The sequence below is a fragment of the Somniosus microcephalus genome, chromosome 1 (genome assembly GCF_052327205.1).
Source record: "Somniosus microcephalus isolate GS21.2 chromosome 1, FLI_Smic_1.0, whole genome shotgun sequence".
In the NCBI taxonomy this organism is placed as follows: Eukaryota; Metazoa; Chordata; class Chondrichthyes; order Squaliformes; family Somniosidae; genus Somniosus; species Somniosus microcephalus.
In genome coordinates this window covers 417,854,067-417,876,104 of record NC_140987.1, presented here as the reverse complement: position 1 = coordinate 417,876,104, position 22,038 = coordinate 417,854,067, and the positions used below count along the sequence as shown (strand labels likewise).

Below are 22,038 nucleotides of genomic sequence, written 5' to 3'. Positions count from 1 at the left end.
AAAAAATTAATTTTAAAAATTGTCTGTTGTTTTAACTTATAACACTTCAGAAACCTCTGTTTTTTGTTGGTATCAAATAAGTTAATTTGATATCCAGTAACTAAGGCTTTGAGAGCATATTTTAAATGTAATCTGATGATAACAGCCAATTCAAAAATAATTACCAATCCCCTCCCCCCATCTCCGAGAGCCACATATTGGTGCATTTCGGTTCTCTCTTTGCTGTGTGGGCCTGTTGCTCAGGATATATTGCCTTCATGAAATCCCTGTGCAGAGGCCAACCCCTGGACTATGTGGGATGTAGAGCAGAGTGTGCACATTTACCTTCAGAACTTGTTTTACGCTTCATGGACTTTTACCACAAGTGAACTTGAACTAATAAGGTCCAAATCTCTGATGATTTTAGATTGGGTACTGGAACGAATATGAAAGGCTGGTGACCATCGCTGAGCTACAGCAGGTCAATGAATCGACTTCTGCTGAAAACAAAACGATTGTCGTCACTACTATAATGGTAAGTACAATCCTTTTTTGATTTTTTAATTAACTTTAAAAATTTGGTGTATTTCATGTATATTTCACTCTCTAACTTTTACCAAAAAATTATTTTACAGAGAGCTACACAGTAATGGAATTTCACTGACTGACTGTAAGAAGATATTAGTGCAGACTTAAATATAAGATTTAAGCTGATTCCCAAATACAGTAATATTTTACTGATGGAGATACTCTTCTATTCTCTAAGCAGTACATCTCAGTAATTTATTACCTCTACCCCAAAAGGGGACAGAGGTACTTTAACTGGTGTTCCTGTCTGTCTATCTGTTTGTTTGTCTGTCTGCCTGCCTGGCTCCCTATTTACATGCCTGTCTGTCTGCTTATGAACAATAACTTCAGAAATCCTTAGTGGATTTCAACAGAACTTAATATGTAGGTTCAAGGGGACGATACCTCAAACAAGTTCAATTGGGGACAAGGTCCAGTAATGTAATCAATTATTGCATGGTGACCTGTTTCACATTTTGCAACCTAATTTAATGTGGTGACTCACCATTATATGTAAGAAAAGTATACCTTGTGATCTTCAGTTTATGATAGCGAAAACCTCTTATCTGCTGCCAGCCATCATTAAGTAGCATTAGGATGCTTTTGGCAGATTTCTAAGAAACTGGTAAAATGGATTCTAGGCATCAGCGCAAGACCACATGTCAGTGCTGGCCTCATCACTGCCAGAGAATGCTGCTGACCAAAGGTCTGCAATCTCACAATACCCCATTTAATTTAATCATTCTTTCATATGTAGATCTCAAAATACAGTCTTGAAAGTTATTAACTGTTGCTAAAATATATAAGGTGGCTTAAGAATATCATCAACCACTTGACCATTGGCCACATTTCCTCCTTTGATGTAATGATGACCACCTTGAGTTCCATTTTTAATACAACTGATGATAATTCTTACGTGTAGCGATATTGTTAATAGCCCAGCGAATATGTCCTCCATTCTAAGAAAAGGCATTCACATCTTCACTACAATTATCAGACAGATAAAATCTTCACAATCACATTTACAATGTTGCAAGCAGAAAAATCCACCATCCCTACCATGTTGGGGGTTAATGCTGCTCAAAAGATCGATTTTATAACTATTATGTTTCTTCCTAATATTTTCTGACACAGAATGAAATATCAATTTAGATTCAGAAATTCATTCATGAAAAATTTTCTCCAACAATGTTTGGTATAGCTCCTTAAAATTCCTTTCTGTGAACCCAACAAAAAAGGGGCAAAGAAAATAGGGAGAAGTCACTTTGAAGGCTGCTATGTTCACAATAGCATTTCAGGATTATAATCTTTATATTAAATGTTAAGAGTTTCAATTTTAATATAATTGTGATACATTATAATAGCAACTTATTTTCCTTTCTTTGCTATTATTATTCTAATGTTCAAGGTCTTATCTGTACTTCTCGCACCAGAATGGATGATGTTGCAATTAATATATCGTCAGTAGCTGTTAAAATGTAACATTGAGTCTGTAACAGGGAAGTTCATTTTATAAATTCCACTTATTGCCATCGCTTTTATTGTCTTCTATTTTATTGTCACTTTTTTCAACAAAAAAAACTCCCAATGCTGTTCAATAAATGTCCATTCATTTTGATTCTGATATTGTCACTTTTTTTCCACAATCGTTTCCGACACATGTTCACTTTGTTATCGTTCTCTTGTAGTGGATCCGTTTAATTGGACAATGTAACCAAAGTTCCCAGATATTGCAGTGGCAGTCATTGCATGAATGGACTTGACTGCTTTTTGAAATGTATTACGATATAGTACCTCATAAATGTTCTTTTTTAAACTGAGGAAACTGCCATCGTGGAGCACAACCTTCTTATTTCACTTTTGTCACTTTTATGATGGTGAATTGAAAGTTACAATTAGTGGTATCATCAAAGCTTAAAGAGTCAATTCATTTCTGGCACCTGCAGTTTTGAATCCAACCCAGCCGTGTTGGGATAAAAGTCTGCAGTTTCTGATGGCGGTAAGTGAAATTAATTTGGGTATGAGTTCATAACTCAAAATTGCCCATCGTTTAGAGCTAATCAACACTAAGAAAGGTCATGTACAAAATCATGCCCTAATGGACACTCACCTGCTGGGAGACCTTATCAGGAATCCCACATGATTTTCTATCTTTTTATTTTAATCAGTGGAAAATTGTGAAAAGTTTGCACTCAATTGCTCATGTGTGCTACAGAGGATTAGATTCCTTACCAGGGGCACAATTTTGTAATATTACCCCTTGACGGATTGAAAATGTGCTGTGTGACATTAGTAGAAAACACAATATATAAAATTCCTAAGTCTGCTCTTTTAATGAAGACATTTGGAAATAAATGGGGTAATGCCTCTGTTACAGTACCGTTAATGTGTTTACTGCTATTATCACACACATGATTTAAAACTCTAAACTGCCAGTCTCAATCAAAGAGACTGCGTCATAACCAGTCTTGCCTGAGGTTAAAATCAAAATGCAGTGCTGGGGATGAAAAGAGCAGGCATTATTGGCACCAGGTCCATCCTGAACCTGATCTTACATCTATTGAGACTGGGTGCAAAAGGTGAAACAAAACAGTTCAAGGTTCCATCCCTGGTTTGTGCTGAAGTAGCTGATATTGACCAGGACAATAATGGAGTACTCAAGTGTGACTCGGATTATAGAGAGAAGAATCAGCCAGGGTTTCCATGCCGGATTACTGTCAGTGATCACTGCTGGGAAATGTACATCTGTGAACATTGGATGAGAACAGGAGTGGGCTCGGCTATGAGGACTCTAATCCCCAGCAGTTGAATGGCTACTGGCACTTAACGTCTAAACACATACCTTAAAAATAGTCACTTGGGTAAGGGACTAAAGGGCTTTCAGTGCCAAGGAACTGTATCCAGGCATGAGTCATTAATGTTAGAAAGGAGAGAGGAAAACTGAAAATAAAGGTGAAGATTGCAGTGCTATTGCTAATACAGTGAGGATTTCCAAATGATACTAACAAATAGCCAAATGGATTTCCAATATATGAACTTAGAGGGTCGATTTTAACTCGGAGCTTGTTCGGGTGGGGAGGGGCGGGGGTAGAGATCAGATAGAAGTCCCCCATGCACGCCTCGGTTTGAGACCTGGGCCATTTTAACTTATTTAAATTTGTCTGCACTGCCTTCTGCCCGAAGGCAGCGGAAATGATGTAAGAGCCAGCGGGTAGGAGCAGGAAATCAGGTGCGAGGCCAACACCCCTGGGGACCCATGGGCTCGATACACAACATAAGTTTAGTACAGGTGGGGGTGTGGGTCTCCAAAGTGATGCCAGTGGTGGGAGGGAAAAGGAGGGCCAAGACTGGGGTGATAAAAAGGTTTTTTTGCGAGCCCAGAGAACTGCTGCTCCTCCTGGCCCACACGGAACTGCCACACAAATTTTTAAAAAATAAAACGTATCTTGGCCTCTTCTGGCCACTCTTCTGCCTCTCGGCAGGTTTTACTGGTTGGTTTGATGCCATGTGGGCCTCCTGCGATTTCAAGTTCAAATGGGGTCGCAGCATCAACTATGTCATCGGGCCACGGCTGTTCTGTGTAAAGTTGGCCTCCACCTGCCTGGAGTGGGCAGCCCTCCTGTGTCCGATCTGAGGTAATTTAAGATAGCCAGGTGCGGGTACGCAGCACAGCACTCCACCTGCACCCCCCGCCACCCCCCCCCCCCCCAACACCATCTTAACCCCCTCCCCCAGTCATGGGTAAAATCGACCCTCTGATATCCCAGCTCACATTTTGCTTTCCTTGAGATATTAGGCAACTGTGAATTCTGATCCATGTTGTAAGCCGTTATATTTTCTGTGATAGGTGCATCAATGGTAGAATTTTCAAAGAAATATTTACCTTATGAATAAAATTGTTAAAAGCTTCTTTGTTGGTAAAATTGGTACCTATGCTCTTCCAACAGTTGAAATTTTTGTTTTCAATAATGACAATCAACTGGTCAATTTTGACTGGCCAATGCCTAATAATGTAGGATGTAAGATCAGATAAATATTCTCTGGAATTGCTTTGGGAGGCCAGGCAGAAACTTTGCAGAAACTTTCACCCAGAGATTAAATGGGTTGAGACTGTACGTTGACTTTGGAAGGCACAGGTTTGATGGACCAACTGTCCTCTTTCTGTCCATTCATTTTTATCTAATGCTTTGTACCAATAACACAGTGATCCCACTGGAGTTGACATGATCTATAATAATTTCTTATTAGCACTCGTTACCTATTTTAATAGTCTCTGTCCAAAAAGTACATGAAACAGCTTACAGTAATTATAATAAACACAGGTATGAAATGCTGTATATGCACAAATCCCATTTTTGTCAGGAAAATGGAAAACCTTGTCACTTGACCTTGAACCTCTTGACAGTATGTATGAGCTTGATCCATTTATTCATGTTTTTGTTGTTACAGGAATCACCGTATGTAATGCTGAAGAAAAATCATGAACAGTTTGGTGCAAATGATAGATATGAAGGCTATTGTGTGGACTTAGCTTTTGAAATAGCCAAGCATGTTGGCATTAAATATAAACTGTCTGTTGTCCCTGACGGTAAATATGGAGCTAGAAATCCTGAAACTAAAATCTGGAATGGAATGGTGGGTGAACTAGTATATGGGGTAAGTATCAGTTTAAGAAGATGGAGAAAGTATTTGTATATCATTTGGAAAATAGGCTGAACATCAGATGTGTTCACTATTATTCAAAGCTCTGCTTGACAGCCAGTGCACAAATAAAGCTATTTAACAGGCTACATTAATTTCTTTTCTCTGAAGCTGGAACAGAGATCATTTCATAATCCAAAGTTATATCGTAAGAACATCAGAACCCTTTCACATTGAATAATATGTTTATTCTATATCATTTGGGTTGGTAATGAATAAAGAATACTTATGAATGTTTAATTTATTAGGCAATGAAATAAGTTGAGGACTGCATAGTGGTCTAATTAGTGCAATGTCACGTAGTTGCAAAGTTTGACCCTTGATCCCAGCAAGTGTCTGGATCCTGTCTCCTGTAGGTTTGCTGGGTATTCAGTATCAATATGCTACACTAGCATGGAATCATTTTTATTTTTTTACCGCGACATACCTGGATCTCACTAATGCAGTTGTTCCCCAATTATATTTTAGTCGGCGACGGCCAAATGTAAAACTCAATCCAACATATCTGAGAAACTCGGATTGCCAGTTATTTGCTAGCTGTTTCTTTTGCTCCCATTTGTAATGCATAGAATAATCTGAGCAGAGCTTTGCAAATTCACTCCATTTGCAACAGTACTTTTTTTTAAAATTGCCAGCACTAAAAAAAAATTGCCTTGCAGAAGAAATTTACCTCTAGGAATTTTCTAGTAACAGCTGGACCAGATTTGCTGTTCAATCAAATATCCTTTCTAGAAAACTGAAAGATGTAAGGTCCAATCCCTGGATTGTGACCCTAAGACTGGCAGTGCATTTGACCTTTATGATTTGTGACGCTGAGCCTATCTGTCCAGTTTAATTCCCAATTTCTCATCAAACTCTCTGTAGCTCTCTTTTATATATTGTAATACTATAGTATTATTGGGATTATTTGGTCTTGTTATTTGCATTTATATTCATACATACTAGGACCAATTCTGTGATGATACACTCATGAGAAATAATTTTCCAACTTTGCCCACTGGAAGCAAATATTGGAAATTTGGGACCATTTCAAATCAAAAGCTGGACATCATGTGCCCAAATTGGTGTGCAAGGCTCACAGCAGTACAAATTCTGAAAATTACACTTATAGTGCGCCCATATATTCCGCAACCACACGTCACTGAATCGGACAACTACGTCCAAGTGCTGGATTTGCAAGATACCAAAGTCGGCAGTCCAAAAAAAGTTCTGATTTTAAAGGCCACGCCCAGAGCATGCATAGGCCTCATTAAAGATCCTAATTGTAGTCAATCTAATGTAAATCGGTCTCCGAATGAATGCCACACATTTTTGTCCATCCTCACCCCTTTAGTGCTGTTTACCTGTTTAAATTCAGCACTCGCTCTGGTCTTCAGAGCTTGGATTTTTAAAGGTGTGAGTGTATTTACTAATCCCTTGCAAGTTATAACTTTTTTGGACTTATACTGCAGTTTCTGCATTTTCTTTGTAAAATTATTGTCTGTTGCTGTTTGCTGCTGCATTTTTGCATAAAATTCCTTTAGCAGGGACATAAGAACATAAGAAAGAGGAGCAGGAGTCGGCCATTTGACCCTTCAAGCCTACTCCGCCATTCAATAAGATCATGGCTGATCTTCTTCCTCATCTCCACTTTCCTGCACTATCCCCATATCCCTTGATTCCATTAATATTCAAAAATCTATCGATCTCTGTCTTGAATATACTCAATGACTGAGCCTCCACAGCCCTCTGGGGTAGAGAATTCCAAAGATTCACCACCCTCTGAGTGAAGAAATTTCTCCTCATCTCAGGATGTTTTGCCCACAACAGCTGCTTCATTAATAATAACCGTAGTGTTCAGTGTGGGTATTAAGTTGGGTCTTCCAATGGCAGTGACAGATTTGGAGGAGGAAGAAAGCTTCAGGCAGAGAGAACAAAAGCAATTTGCTTGAACCTTAGTAGGTGTTTAGCACCCACTTGGCCTCAGCCCAGGACACAGGTCTTCAGACCTAGGCACACCTGCCAGGAGATGTCTGAGGTGATGTTCTCTCACCATCTGCAGTTCCTGAGCGATTTGAGGCCAACCTCCAGATAAAATCTACCACAGTAACAGTCCTTCCAGTTGCAGTGAAAGTCACACACCTTTCAATTTTGATGTGTCAGGATCTGTCCGAGCCATATTTCTCATTCTTCAGTCCACTTAGGCATCAAGTAAGTTACAGAAGGTTTGTTTGCTAGGGGAAACATTTTTGTCAATTTCCCCATGGAATGGAGGCAACAGCACAAGAAATTACAGTACTTTCATGAGGTGGATTGCTTTCCAAAAGTTCAATGCCTAATTGGTGGTACTCATGTAACCAGGAAGACTGGACAGGTAGCTGCTAGTGGATCAAGGCTACCTCCCTGAAGCCTGGCTTAAATCAATATTGAGGACTCCTGAACAGAGGCTATGCTTCCAGCCAAGCTCTGTTACAACATACAATTATAATGCTGAAGCAGAGATTCTGCTGTGTGGACAGATTACGTGGCTACTGCTCTATAGCCATGTCAAAATGTCCAAAATTATCAGTGTATGCTGCATCTTGCATAATTTTGCTATGCAGAGAAAGAAAATCTTTCATAAAGGGTAAGCCTGCATCCTTAACAGCGAAGGAGGAGAAAGAAAAGGCGGAAATAGAAGTGGGTGAAGATGATGTGCAACCAGAAAGACTGGTGCGTCAATTATAGATGACAAGACTTCTAGTTAAACTCTGTAAATGTGATCCTGCATGAACTGTCTTCCTCATAACATATTGACACAACCTGCTCTGCCTAATCACCACTGCCTCTACTACCATCCCAGCCTATACCCTTATCTTCTAGTAATAAATCAACATACTATATCGCAAGGAAGGTGCAACCAGTTTAGTTCTCTACTGCCATTCAACATTATGTGTTATATTTTTTGCTTCCCTTGTGTTTGTCCTTGTTGAGACCGTGTGGAGTTGAGTCTCCTACTTGTACTGCTTCTAAGTAGGAGGAATCTGTGTGGTGGCACCTTGCTGCTCCACAATAGGTCCGCTTGACACAGCTGCAGTGCTGCATCTTGTTGTACTAGTTAATGTGATGGCCCTACTGTTGCATCTGCCCATGACCTGCTACTTCATCAGTACTCTGAGGTGGGTGGCTGGGGTGATCTGATGCGGCATTACCCTGAGAGGTATTTGCCTCATTTACCTTTTCTGGCATGCCACAGCTGCTGGGATCCCCTGTAAATGACCAGGAATCTGCATGGGAACAGACCCTTGTTGATCACTTACAAATGTGAAGCCATCCATCAAGATACACTCAACCCAATCCCTCTCCAAATCAAGATACACTCAACCCAATCCCTCTCCAAGCCAGGACTGAGGGCTTCCTGTAAATTGGAGCCTAAGGCCTCAATAGTTGCAGTCACAGCATTCACAAGGAAGACTGTGCCTCTGCTTTGTAACTCAGTCCTCAAAAGCTTTCTACAGATGGCTACACACTAGCTCCATGGTGGACTGCAAGTTTTCCATACCCTTTCTCATGACAGGACAGATGTCAAAGCTACACTTCAGTACAGGGAGCTAGGAGCATTCTAAAAAAAAACTGCTTGAAGCACTTTGGCTCATTAATGAGTTTCTTCCCTCTATATGTAGCCCCAGTAAGGTATGAATCTGTGGGTCCTGTAGCAGAAGAACGTCTGGCCAAAGCTTTTCACTTTGTTGCTGGTCCACTGCTGCCACCTCCACATGCTGCTCCTCACCTGTGCTGTGTGCTTCACCAGGTGCTCCCTCCTGACCCTCTCTGATTCGCCGAAGGTGCTTGAACCTAGGATTGTGACTGTGTGGTCAGATGGCTTGACGGGTGCTCAGGTGATGTGCCAGCTTCTGGCTTGCCCTGGTGGCAGGCAAGTCATCTTGGGAAGCCCATAAAAAAGAGAAAAGGAACATGGTGCAAACTGCAAGTGATCTGTGCACAGTACCAAGAGCAATGCACTAAGTGTCATGCTGGTGCTTGGCAGATGTGTCCATGTCTTACTGAGTGGCTGAATTTGAAGGGGAAGCAAGAAGATTAAGAGAACATTTACCTTGCTGAGATGGTAAAAGCCACCAACCTGGCTTTGGCCCTTATAATTTCCAGGTTAGCAGGGCCACCATGATGTGGTTTCTGTCTCTATGGTTGTGGGAAGCCGCCGACTTTAAAAGCAGACAAACCATGCACTTTCAGCATTTTGATCTAACATGAATAGCACTCAGTGCTCGGTTTAAATTCCACCATGGATGACTACACATCATGCAAGTAGTTGGAGGTGGAATTGTGATTTGGTGGCACAGGATGCAACAATTAAGTGTGGCATTAGAAGTCTTTCTCAGTGCCAGTCATGTGATTCAAATTATTACAGATGTGGAAGTTTTGGTGTGCAGGAAGTGAGGTTATGTCAGTGCTTTCCATACTCCACTGCTGTTGCAGGCATAGATTTAATTTGAGTTGTAAATCTGTAAGGCAGCCTTACCTTGGCACTCTTTTCCGCACAAGAGAATTTCTTCCTTATCTGCATCCACAATCTATAGATGTGAGAGACAGCATCGACACAATGGCCAAGAATATTTTTCCATGCAGGAAACCGAACTGAAGTGGGTGGCACGCCTAGAACCATGCCCGAAGACGTTGGCCCGAGGCTCGCTCCAAGTTGGGGCTTAGGCCTCATCTACATAAAACCAGTGAGCTGCGGGCACCAAACAAGTGCCCCAATGCAGCTTGCCAGCTGGGGACCTGGCAAAATTGGCTGGCTCCAATGCTGAAGTGGGGAGCCGAACAGGAAGGGTGGCAAACATGGTCCAGCAGCAGGCCACAGTATTGCTGTGGAGCCAGGAGAAGTACTCCTGCTCCTTCTGAATCCACATTAACACACGAGAAAAACATTTAACTTTTTTGTTGGTGGCTGCTGTAGGCCCAGAGAAACTGAGCAGAGCTCAGACCAATTTATGCCAAGTTTGGCAGAGGGGTCCTAAAATAGGCGCTAAGCCTTGATTGGCATATTCAAAGGGCCTAATGCCTGTTTTAGGTTAGCTCCCAGACACTTGTAAGTTTCTGTTCCGGAGGGGATCAGGCGTGCAAAATTGTGCCCAGAAATTGGTCCCCCAACGGTCATTTTTCATTCAAAAAACATGCACAACGGGGATCAAATTCTTCCCTTATCAGTCCATTGCAACAATGCATGCTGCACATTTGGTAAGAGGAAGGTTTCCAAATGCCCCAGATATGGCTACCCTCCTCTGTCTCATCTGTTCCAACAGAAGATCCCAAAGTCTCTTCCTCAAAGCGGGAAGTTCTGCCCTCAACCCTTGGCAAGATACCATTTTTGCAGCACCCGTGAGCCACAGCAAAAAGCAATATTTCCAACGAACAGTAGCTCTTTATGAGCAACTGCTCTCCTGATTTTCACCCACTTGCAGATGTAGCATTCCATGGAAAACGTGAAGGAAGCACATAATGATGATTATTTAAATTAGCTGATCTTGCTGAATCTAGTACGGTCAGTTCCCCATTCCTCTTGACCAATCATTCCTGTGCACATAGCAATCCCAGGCCCATTCTTCTCAGGATCACAGAATCCGCCCTCATATGTTTCTTTCTAATAGCATTCTGTTTATTTTTCCATTACTATTTTAGTTTCCCCCCAGTAAATATTCCTTTCCTCCCTATCCTCCTTGGACAAGAATGTGAGACTTTTCAAAATACAGCATCTCCTCCAGATGTTGGCAGTGCCATTCCTTGGTCAGTACATCAAGAGGTGCACTTGAGTGATATAGGAAATACCTCACCACAAGACATATACATCTGAGGAAAGACAGTCAGTCCATCATAGCTCAATATCCAGGAAGACCCTACTGTCTTTCCATCACAGTACTCCACTGTCTATTAAATGATTCCAGTTTTATTGCTCACTACCCTACCCAGAAATCCATGTTGTGTGTTGATCACTTTTTGCATGACAAAGATGACAATCCTAAATTTAGCTTTCGTTATTATGACTCTGTACCTCCTTGCCTTACTGTTACGATTTGTGTTTCAGATATACTGTTTATTACCTTATGTAACTATATAAAATTACCTCTGAGTTCCTAGTCTATTTTCCTTCCATCAGATAACTCAACTCAGATAGGTCATGCTTACTTTCTAAGGAATGCTCAAGAAGAAACTCAACACTCTATTGATATAACCATTGGATTGTCACTTTTAACTTTTTTTAACCATTGTAGGTCATTGTTTTAGATTGGAAACTTTTTTGTAATTATAATGAGTTGAACTAATTTAAAGTAAGACATTTGTAAAGCAAGTCACAATTTTACATTTAGAATAAATCTGAGGCATATTTTTATGTGTTCTCATGGTTGCAATGCATCATGGCTATCTACTTGTCATAATATGGAGGAAGTTCAATCCCATAATCCATTGCAATACTAAGTATGGTCCATGAGCTAACGGAATAGTAATGTTACTATTTATTTCTATAAAGTTAATGCAATGTCTTTATGATTATTTTATACTAATTAGCATTCTCCCCATTTCCAGAGAGCTGAAATTGCTGTTGCGCCACTCACTATAACTTTGGTCCGAGAAGAAGTTATCGACTTTTCCAAACCTTTCATGAGTCTTGGTATTTCCATAATGATAAAGAAGCCCCAAAAGTCCAAACCAGGAGTGTTCTCTTTTCTGGACCCACTGGCTTATGAGATTTGGATGTGCATAGTCTTCGCCTACATTGGAGTCAGCGTAGTACTTTTCCTGGTCAGCAGATTCAGTCCTTATGAATGGCATATGGAAGAAAATGAAGAAGGACGTGACCCCCAAAATACTGAGCCACCTAATGAGTTTGGGATATTTAATAGTCTCTGGTTTTCTCTGGGTGCCTTTATGCAGCAAGGATGCGATATTTCACCAAGGTTTGTCATTATCACATTACCTTTGTGCATTTTATGGTCAAAAACTGATGCCATGGTGCATATACGTTACTTTTCTTCCACCTTTATTTTCAATCTCGTTCCCCAACAAATTTTATTTTAATATCCATATCAGCACGGTAAGATCCACCCATCCAATCATCACTCTGCCACACTGCTGAAATGCGTAAGTGGCTTATTCTCAGTGTCATTCACACAGCTATCTGAATAACTTATATACACCATGCCGAGACCGTAAAATGCATAAGGTCTGTCTGTCTCCAGCACCCTTGGAGGGCTACCGTGTTTTTGCTGCATATCGCATTTTACGGTCAACAGTTCGGTGTATATAACAGAATCACGCTACATTTTGTAAGCGCCTCCATTTTGAATGGAAAACTTGAAAAACAGATGCAGCAGCACCATTAAGGAGCACCTCCAAGCCGGTCTTGGTTTCTTTTGAGTTTACATTAATTAAACCATTCTTTCTAGCTTGCTTCCATCTTTCAACTAGCTGTCCCATCTTGTTCATTACATTTACAGGTTGCAGTATCTCATATTGTAGACCTGCATGGGCAGAGTTTTAAGAAAACCACTCTTTTCTAAATTATAATTATAATTGGAGATAAGATCCTGTATTTATTTGGAAATAATGGAGAGATTTAAGAATTTCTTGTTTTCTTCACCTACCAATAAATCATCAATGGCCAAATCACTTCTCCTTGATTCACCCATCACTTGTATTAGATAATTAAGTAGCATTCTCATTAAACAAAATATAACCAAATGAATAACAATGAGGACATTTGCAGCTGAAATGAATAAGTCAATTAAACAAATTTAAGTGAAAAATACCATTAAGAATAATGATGTAATAAAAAAGACAAAGGGAGTAAGGGAACATTGTTGGTTTTGTGGTGAGCAACTGACACATTTCTCTATTGAGAAAGCCAGTTGAAGGACCAAGGTCCATTACGAAGAAGAAAAAGTGATCAAACAGAATGTAGTGGTTAGCTGGTACCAATCTTGTGTTTTGAATGACTAGATGCCACATGAAAGGGAAGACTGAGGGGGAAGTAAGGAGTTCTGCAGTTTTGAGATCCTGGTAAAAAGAGTTTAGCCACTTGCACAGATAAGAAAATTAGGGTGTGTTTATATGACTGGCTTATAGATTTTTTTTTATCTTTCATATTGCATTTGATGAAAAATGCAAGCATTCGAGGAAAAATGCAAGCATTCAGAGTCATCCACAAATACTTAAAATTGCCTCAAAGTGGCGTATTTGTAATTGCTACCCCTAGTATCTCATTTATTGCACCAAACAGAGCTGAATATTCTTAATAGGTTTAAAAATATAATAAAATGTGAAATATGAAAGGTCAGTTTGACTCAACAGACCATTTCCTTTCACAGACCACAAACAGTTTGCAATACTATGATGATAAATTTCTCTTGAAATTTATCGTAGAGGTAATCTGCTGAAACTCTAAGCATTGATTCGACCATGTCCAGTTGCAAAGTTGAAAATGAATTTAAGGCAGTTAACAAGCATCAATATGGCTGCCATCAGCCCAGCTACTCACTTCCTGCCTATGTACCTCAAGTCTTTTGCCTTGTCACTTGACCATAGTTGAAGAGTTTTTATTATATTGAGACATTGTTCCTATTTATATGAATAAATAGGATCTATTAAAAAAAGTGCAAGACAAAAGCATGCTGCATGTGCACACATGTATTGGTATATTTTTTTTTACAGTTTTCAATAGAACAATTTTTATCATATAAGCAGGAACCATGATCCAATACAGAGTACCAAAATAAATATTTTATTTGTGGGGATCCAGAGATCAGCTAAAGGTTTGAGGCAGGCGGAAGTCATTCAGGCTGGAGGAAGTCATATTTTTTTATCTGTTACAGCCAATGTTTTCACCCTTGGGATACTTTCACAACAGGAGCAATAATCTTCCCATGCTCAAAGCAACTTTCAGTGTGTTTCACAAAGGGGGAATGGACACTTCTGACGTGTACCAAACTGGGCACTTCATGCTTTCTAACCATTTGTTACATTGCAAAAAAATGCAATACTGTGCCAGATTGAGAACCATCAAAATATTGGAAGTGGATGGGACTGTCCAGCTATAAGGTACAAGGAAATGTTAAGATTGTTAGGATTCAGAGTGAAATGAGCTATTCCTGTTTTCATCTATTTCTTAATACAATTCCAAAGATTATAAAAACTACCCTTAGTTTAGCATTGGTTACCACTGTATTTGGTATTCTCACTCAGATAGCTCATTAAGAAAGCTTTTGAGATAAAGAAAAGTGGCATGGTCATGCAGTGGTGAAAGTCTTCTCAGACTGGCAGTTAAGACATATTGTTGAGACACTAGAGGGGACTCTAAACTGTATGTAACCTTTAGTATTACCCTTTCATTCTTGATCCTGGTATTGACTGCAAAGAGGATATATTTCCCAACACTACCATCTCTCATTTTGATAAGTTCTAAAAGTTTCCCAAAAAATGTTTCAATAAGTCATTCATCACATATAGGCAGACATGCAACAACATCCAAGGAATGGTTGTTAAAAGATAGTTATGTCTGAAGATGGCCGCTAAACATTTCTGTTTCCATGTTTTATTTTTATTAACAAACAGTTTAAATTTCATAACATGTTCCGTACTTGTGGTTGACTTGAAATGGATCTGTGTGGGCCTACAAAAAGGAATACTGCAATTTAATTATTTTCATCTCTTTTCTCTCTGTTAGGATTTATCTTCCCTCTCTGGTCCTACTGTATTTGCATATGTTTTACATTTTACTAACAGAAAATCTCCAGCCCTCCCAACAACTTAACCTGACAGTGGAATGCCTTCTTTTGATTCAAAATATCCAATTAGACAGCTCAAATTTTGCTTCTGACTGTTCAATTGAAAATATAAACCCCTCCCCTCATTGAGATACCTCATATTGTTATGCTTGTTCCAAAGAGGTTAAGCTGTTACAGGGTATAATATTCTGGGTGGGGCTTTGGGGTTTTGAAAAATCTAATGTTTTCTTGATACAGCTGATATCCCAAACCATTACATGTGCCAACAATATCTTTAGAACTCACTCATTTGAGTTGATCAGCTGTGGACTTTTCTATTTTAAAGAGACTGTATACACGTTCTTGGCTTCTGAGTGCAAAGGCTTTAATTGAAACCCACTCAGATTCAATCCAAAACTATCCAACGTGCATTTTTTTTAATGAACCAGCCTTCTCAAACAGTCTTTGTTGTAACTCAAAAAATTGAGTTTGAAGACTCCAGAGTAATTTGTTTGGGACATGTCAAACGAAAGGTGCTGCATATATTTGCAATGTGAGTATTATCATCTTTTGAAAACATTTATTTAAGTAAAAAAGATAAGATATAACAATTCAGACATTGATTTTAAATTCCAGCTTTCGTGTCGAGCAATGTTATATCTTCCTTCCCGTCGTATATAAAAATCCCTCCAAAAACAGCATATATCTCTGATTAGAATTTTTGTCTTCTTTTCATTCCATCCTTTATACCTCTTTTTAAAATCTAATGCTATCAAGCTTATTTTAGATCCCTAGATTGTTAGTTTGAAGCACGTGGTTTAGTGGATTGCTCAAAAATACGGCAGTGTTTTTCTGAATTACTTTACAAAACAACTGCAAGATTTATATATAGGCTTAGTTTCAATATACTGTTGCAGAATAGCAGTGTCTTAAGAGATTCTTGTATATCTGAGTTATGTTATAGCTTGTTTTCTTATTTAGGAGTTATTTAATATTGTTATACATTAACCATTTGAACCTTATTTGTATTATATCACAAATGTCAAAGGCAAGCTGATCATCTTAGACGAGCCAATATCATTCCCTAGTTCCAAGTTCCTAACATTTTATGGAAAATCGTTTTGTCACCATTTTTGATGAATGTGCTCCAATTATATTCACCAGACCTTGGTATAATCTGCATTATAATAAGATCAATTTCTATTTAGCACTTAGTATTTAAATAGCATTGTTTTTTGACATCAATTCCCATCAATTTTGCTATTTTTGCAACTACACATGCAACAAGATATCCCTTTGTAAGAACTTATGTTGCCTTTCGGAGCATGACTATTCTGAACAATGAAGGAGAGACAGGGTCAGCAATGTTTGTAGAAAAGGAAGAACTCTATTAATTGACTCACTTTATGTGCCTTCCTCTCAGAAAAGCAGAAATTAATTTGACCTGGTCTTATTTTAAGAATGCTTTTAATGACTGACTGGTACAAATATTGGCAATGGTCTTAGGCTTGTATGAATGATGGTATCTCTCCCTCCCACCAGCAAATCAAATGTGTATTATCTCAAGTATGGCAGCAGCTCAGTAGAATGCATGAAGCAACAGCTACACAGGATGTAACAGGATAATTAAAAACACAATTATTCTTATGGACCAGTGAAAGCCCCATATTGTACCACATTAATATACATTGTGTCAGTCAGTCAGTCACAAAATCAATGAAATGTTTTGTGTAATGCCATCAGTGCTTTGCATTTGTTTGCCTGAACATTACTGTTGGCTTTGCTATTGATGGTATAGTGGAACTTGACTCATCACCTTACCCACCCTGTTGTGCCAATAGACATCAGGGCATGTTATACTAACACGAGGGGGGGAATTTTTCAGGGGGTCAGCGGGTGCATTTGGTGGCGGATCGGATTTTTTTTTGACAGTGGGTTGGGACCCCGCTATCAACTTGCCTTTCCCAAATGTCGGGTCTGTCATCGCTGAGCAGACCCAACACACAGCGGCGGAGGAGGCAATTCAGATCATTATGACCTTGTTAACAGACCATTAAGAACTATTTTAAGCTCACCTTCAGAGCTTACCAGGTCACCCACAGGGTCCATGCTGCTCGGGGATCACGTCAGGTAAGCAGGTTGGGAGATGAATGGCCATGGAATCATCTCATTACTTGACAGCTGTAATTGTGCTATAAATGCTCCTATTTCACAGCTGTTCACTTTCCAAGCTCAGAAGCTGTTGCTTACTACATTTGGAACACAGATTGAGCTTTATGCAGGTTGCAAGTGTTTGGAGAAAACTCTGTATCCAGTGTCACCTCATTGGAACAACCTCCCTCACCATTGACAGATTGCTTCTGTCATCTCAAGTTCACCTGCCATCTATTACATCAGAATGGATACGGTTTATACTGTTTCACCTTGGTCCTCAAAATCTGACCACAATCAGCTGCAACACCAGCAGAACCAGGCACACCAGCAGCACCAACAACAAGACCACCAACCTTCTCCTCAACCACCTGATGCTGCCCAGGGCAGAGGGCATCAGCGCAGGGCTGGACTGTGCCGGAGGCAATACCGCCAACACAGGGTATGCAGGCAGAGGATGAGCTTCCTCAACATGACTGAGCAGCAGTGCCAAAGGAGGCTCAGGCTATCGCGCCAGGTCATTGCAGATATTTGCAGATTGCTGGAGCAAGACCTGCAGCCCAGAGGAACGGGTGGACACCCCTTACCAGTAGCTGTCAAAGTCACCCTTGCCCTCAACTTCTTCACCTCAGGCTCCTTCCAGTGATTTGCAGCAGACATTTGCGGCATCTGGCAGTCAGCAGCCCACAGATGCATCACACAGATCACCGATGCCCTCTTTGACAAGTTCACCAATTATATCAACTTTTCCACTGATGAAGCAAGTGTTACTGAGCGTACGCTCGGCTTGTCAATCTGGCTGGCTTCCCACTGGTGCAGGGTGTCGTCGACTGCACGCGTGGCCATCAGGGCACCCCATCATAACCCAGCAGCCTTTGTCAACCGCAAGGACTTCCACTCCCTCAATGTGCAGCTTGTCTGTAACCATAGGAAAATCATCATGCATGTATGCGCCAAGTTCCCTGGTGGCTGCCATGACTCTTATGTCCTGCGCCAGTCCACCGTCCCTTAGCTCTTCGCACCTCCAAACAGTCTTTCCGGCTGGCTACTTGGAGGCAAGGGCTATCCACTGAAGACATGGCTCATGACACCTTTGAGGAGGCCTACAAATGAGGCTGAGGAATATTACAATCAAAGCCACATCTCCACCAGAAGTGTCATAGAGCAGACAATAGGGTTGCTCAAAATGTACTTCAGATGCCTGGACAGACCTGGAGGAGCCCTTCAGTACACACCAGCTAGGGTATCCAGAATCGTCGTGGTCTGCTGCAGCCTGCACAACATAGCGCAGCAGCGAGGATTAACGCTGCATGAGGAACAAGGCGCATAGCCTCTTCAGAGGAAGAGGGGGAAGAGGGAGAGCAGCATGAGGTGGAAGATGAGGATGAGGAAGACCTGGAGGAGTCAACGGTCGATATGCCACCAGTACACGACCATATTGCTGCCCATGAGCCCAGGGATGGCCTCATCATAGCCAGATTTAGTTAACTTTACGCAGCACAGCCATGTGGTTGGCACATGCGATGCCAGGTTGGCATCACCCCACAGCAACACCATAAACCATCCCTACACTGACCAGTCCATTCTTTTCAATGTCACCACCATCACTGGAGCTAAAACTAGCCCTGACCGTTCATTCTGCCACTTCCAATTGTGCACACACACTTGTCAAGGACCGCAAAGTTTTCAAAATAAATGATTTAATACAAGGAATGAATTGAACGTAAACTTGACAATAACATTTAAGAAAACACCCAAATAACGACCCTTGTGACTCTATTTGTGTGGCATCGTTCTTTTCCATGTGCTACCCCCTGTGGCTTCAGCAGAGGTAGAGGCAGCCTCCTCACTTCCCTGCTGCACCTGCTTAACATAGAAACATAGAAACATAGAAGATAGGAGCAGGAGTAGGCCATTCGGCCCCTCGAGCCTGCTCCGCCATTCAATGCGATCATGGCTGATCATCCAAATTCAGTACCCGGTCCCTGCTTTCTCTCCATACCCCTTGATCCCTTTAGCCTTAAGAAATATATCCAACTCCTTCTTGAATATATTTAATGAATTGGCCTCTACTGCCTTCTGCGGTAGAGAATTCCACAGGTTCACCACTCTCTGGGTGAAGAAATTCCTCCTCATTTCTGTCCTAAATGGCATACCCCTTATCCTTAGACTGTGACCCCTGGTTCTGGACTCCCCGACCATCAGGAACATCCTTCCTGCAGTAAGGGGTTTGCTTGCTAGGTCTCTCTCTCTCTGGTGAGACCTCTCTCTCTTTTGCACAGTAATTTACCGAGTGGTTCGACCCACTCACCCCTTAGGTTCTGTACACTGGACTTTGAGGCAGGAACTACAATGCAGAGAATACTCTGTAGACCAAGTTTAATGAAACGAAGTGAAATTTTATTGCATAAAGAAAAAAATTGATTGTAAGCCAAAATAAGGTACATGGGAGGGAAAAACAAATCATAATACAGTACTAACCAATATATCCACAGGCATATTATACTTTACAAGGTTCACCAGAAAATAGGGAAACACACGGAACATCGAGGGACAACAACTCATTGTTAATTATCCCCTAAAATGCCCACCCGCTAAACCTAGCTAGATTAGATTATGAGGGGCCAGAAACATGCTCACCAGTCCCAGTTAGAAAACAGAGGTTTTGAAGTCTGCGTTTTGTTCCTCTCAGGCATCCTGTCTCCACGTGGTCAGCGGAACGCAGCGGGCTGCGACACACTCTTTCCTCCCTCAAGGTAATGGACTCGGACAGGCTGGATGTTAGCAGGCCTGGACGTCGGCGTGGAGAGAGACCAACTGTTTGACCATTTTCATATAGGTTTCTTCTTGGAGGGTCGCCGTCTTTTCGTCTCGCCAAATGGCCCGGGGTTTGTCGATGATCTCCCGATAGCTACCCCGGGTCTGGGCGCTAACTCGATCTTCTCTCTCTCCGAACTCGAACCTCGATCCTCGATCGTCTGAACCCGATCCTCAACTCGATCGTCTCAACTCAAACCTCCAACTCGATCGTCTTCTGATTCTCTGAACTTGATCCTCTCTCGATAGCTACCCCGGGTCTCCAATTATACTTCTCATCGAGGCCCTTATCTCCCGCCATATCAAGGTTAGTCTTTGTTTAATTTTTGGCGGGCTTGTAACACAGAGGGGTAGTCATTGTGTTTAAAGTACTTTTGGGATGGCCGGTAACTGCCATCTCTGGTCTGGAATGACCTTGTATTGTCTTTAATGGGTCTTGATGTTCCCCTTTGAATTTGAAGCTGTTTCCATTTGTCTGGGTAAACATTTTGATGGCCTTTATCTACAGGCCGATCTGATTGGATCTGCATCCAATCCATATGTATGGGGTTCTGTCTGGTTTCGCATTCTCTGAAATTGCATTCCAGAACTTACTGTGGGCTGAATCCACAAAAGCTGTCTGTGGACTGCAGGAACCATTTTAAAATGTCCCAAAAAGCTGGCCACGGGGTCTGGCGGCCATTTTGTGTGCCCATTTTTCTGGGCTTCTTTTAAAACAGCCTTTAAAATTAAAGCCTTTTCTGCCAATAGATCCTTATAGGACAATGTTCAATTTTGCAACTCCTACACTGCATCTAGTCTGTCCAGTCCTGTCAGAATTTTATAAGTTTCAATGAGATCCCCTCTCATTCTTCTAAACTCCAGCGAGTACAAGCCCAATCGACCCAATCTCTCCTCATACGTCATTCCTGCCATCCCAGGTATCAGCCTGGTGAATCTTCGCTGAACTCCTTCCATGGCAAGAACATCCTTCCTCAGATAAGGTGACCAAAACTGCACACAATACTCAAGATGTGGCCTCACCAAGGCCCTGTACAACCGCAGCAAGACATCCTTGTTCCTGTACACAAACCCTCTCGCTACGAAGGCCAACATACCATTTGCCTTCTTAACTGCCTGCTGCACTTGCATGCTTACGTTCAGCGACTGGTGCACAAGGACACCTTTGGTGGTCATCCTCTGGATTTTGGAGCCTGTGAGAGCCCCGCCAAAGTCTGCTTCTCCTGCAACTGTGCAGGGGCAGACTCGGCCATCGCTGTCCAGGGAGGCATCTGGGGCTCTGACCAAGGAGTTAGCAAAGGGGGAGAAGTGTGAGCACTTTGAGAGGAGCCTCCACTTCCATGTCCCCTCCCACCATCATCCCTCTCATGGGCCACCCGCACTTCTCTGCTAGCAAGTAGCTGGAGAGCACCTTGCTGCACATCAGTGGGGCCATGTGGACCCACGTCTATACTGACATCCCTCCTAGAAAGGATGTCTATGAGCCGCTGGTTTCTATCCTCTGTAGATGCTCATCTCTCCTCCATAGATGCCCATCTATTTTGAATAGAAACCATGTGCTCATGCGACTGACACATTAGGTCCTCCATGTAGGTGGCCAACCTATCCATGGAGGAACCTACAGTCGCGGGTGCATGCGCCACGGTGGTGCTCATGCTGGAGAAGTCAGAGCCTCCTGCACTTGTTCCTGCAGCTCCAGGATTGCCCTCTTCCTGGATGGCCCCCAAGGCTCAGCATCTGCATGCAGCTGAGCAGAGCTAGGAGCGTCCTGCGCCCTCTAACGAGGTCTCTCCACTGCTGACCCTGTCTCCACCATCTGACCCTGTCTCCACCATCTTGCTCACGTGTGCTGTGTGAGACACCAGGTGACAACGCTACTCTATCTCACGACGGCCCCACCGAGGTGTGAGTATCTGCGCTGGTGCTGGCTTGCCTTGTCTGAGGTGATGCTGCGCCCTCAGAGGCTGGACCCTCCTCTGAGGAGTCCTCTTGCTCTTCCTCCTGGACAGTGTGGGGGGGGGCTCTTGATGGGCCTGTGGGAGAGTAAAGAGATCAGTTAGATATGTCATATGTAGATTGCACAGAT

General features: G+C 41.8%; 1 protein-coding gene across 5 annotated transcripts in view; it reads left to right on the top strand.

Annotated features, from left to right (window-relative positions):
* Positions 1-22,038, top strand: part of gria3b (glutamate receptor, ionotropic, AMPA 3b) — a 549,936-nt gene that overhangs the window by 375,173 nt on the left and 152,725 nt on the right. For all 5 annotated transcript variants that reach the window (XM_085999489.1, XM_085999481.1, XM_085999457.1 and 2 more), the window contains exons 9-11: positions 407-514; positions 4,996-5,202; positions 11,809-12,179. In XM_085999489.1, coding sequence (XP_085855615.1) covers positions 407-514; positions 4,996-5,202; positions 11,809-12,179 — 686 coding nt within the window. The remainder of the gene's footprint in view (positions 1-406; positions 515-4,995; positions 5,203-11,808; positions 12,180-22,038) is intronic.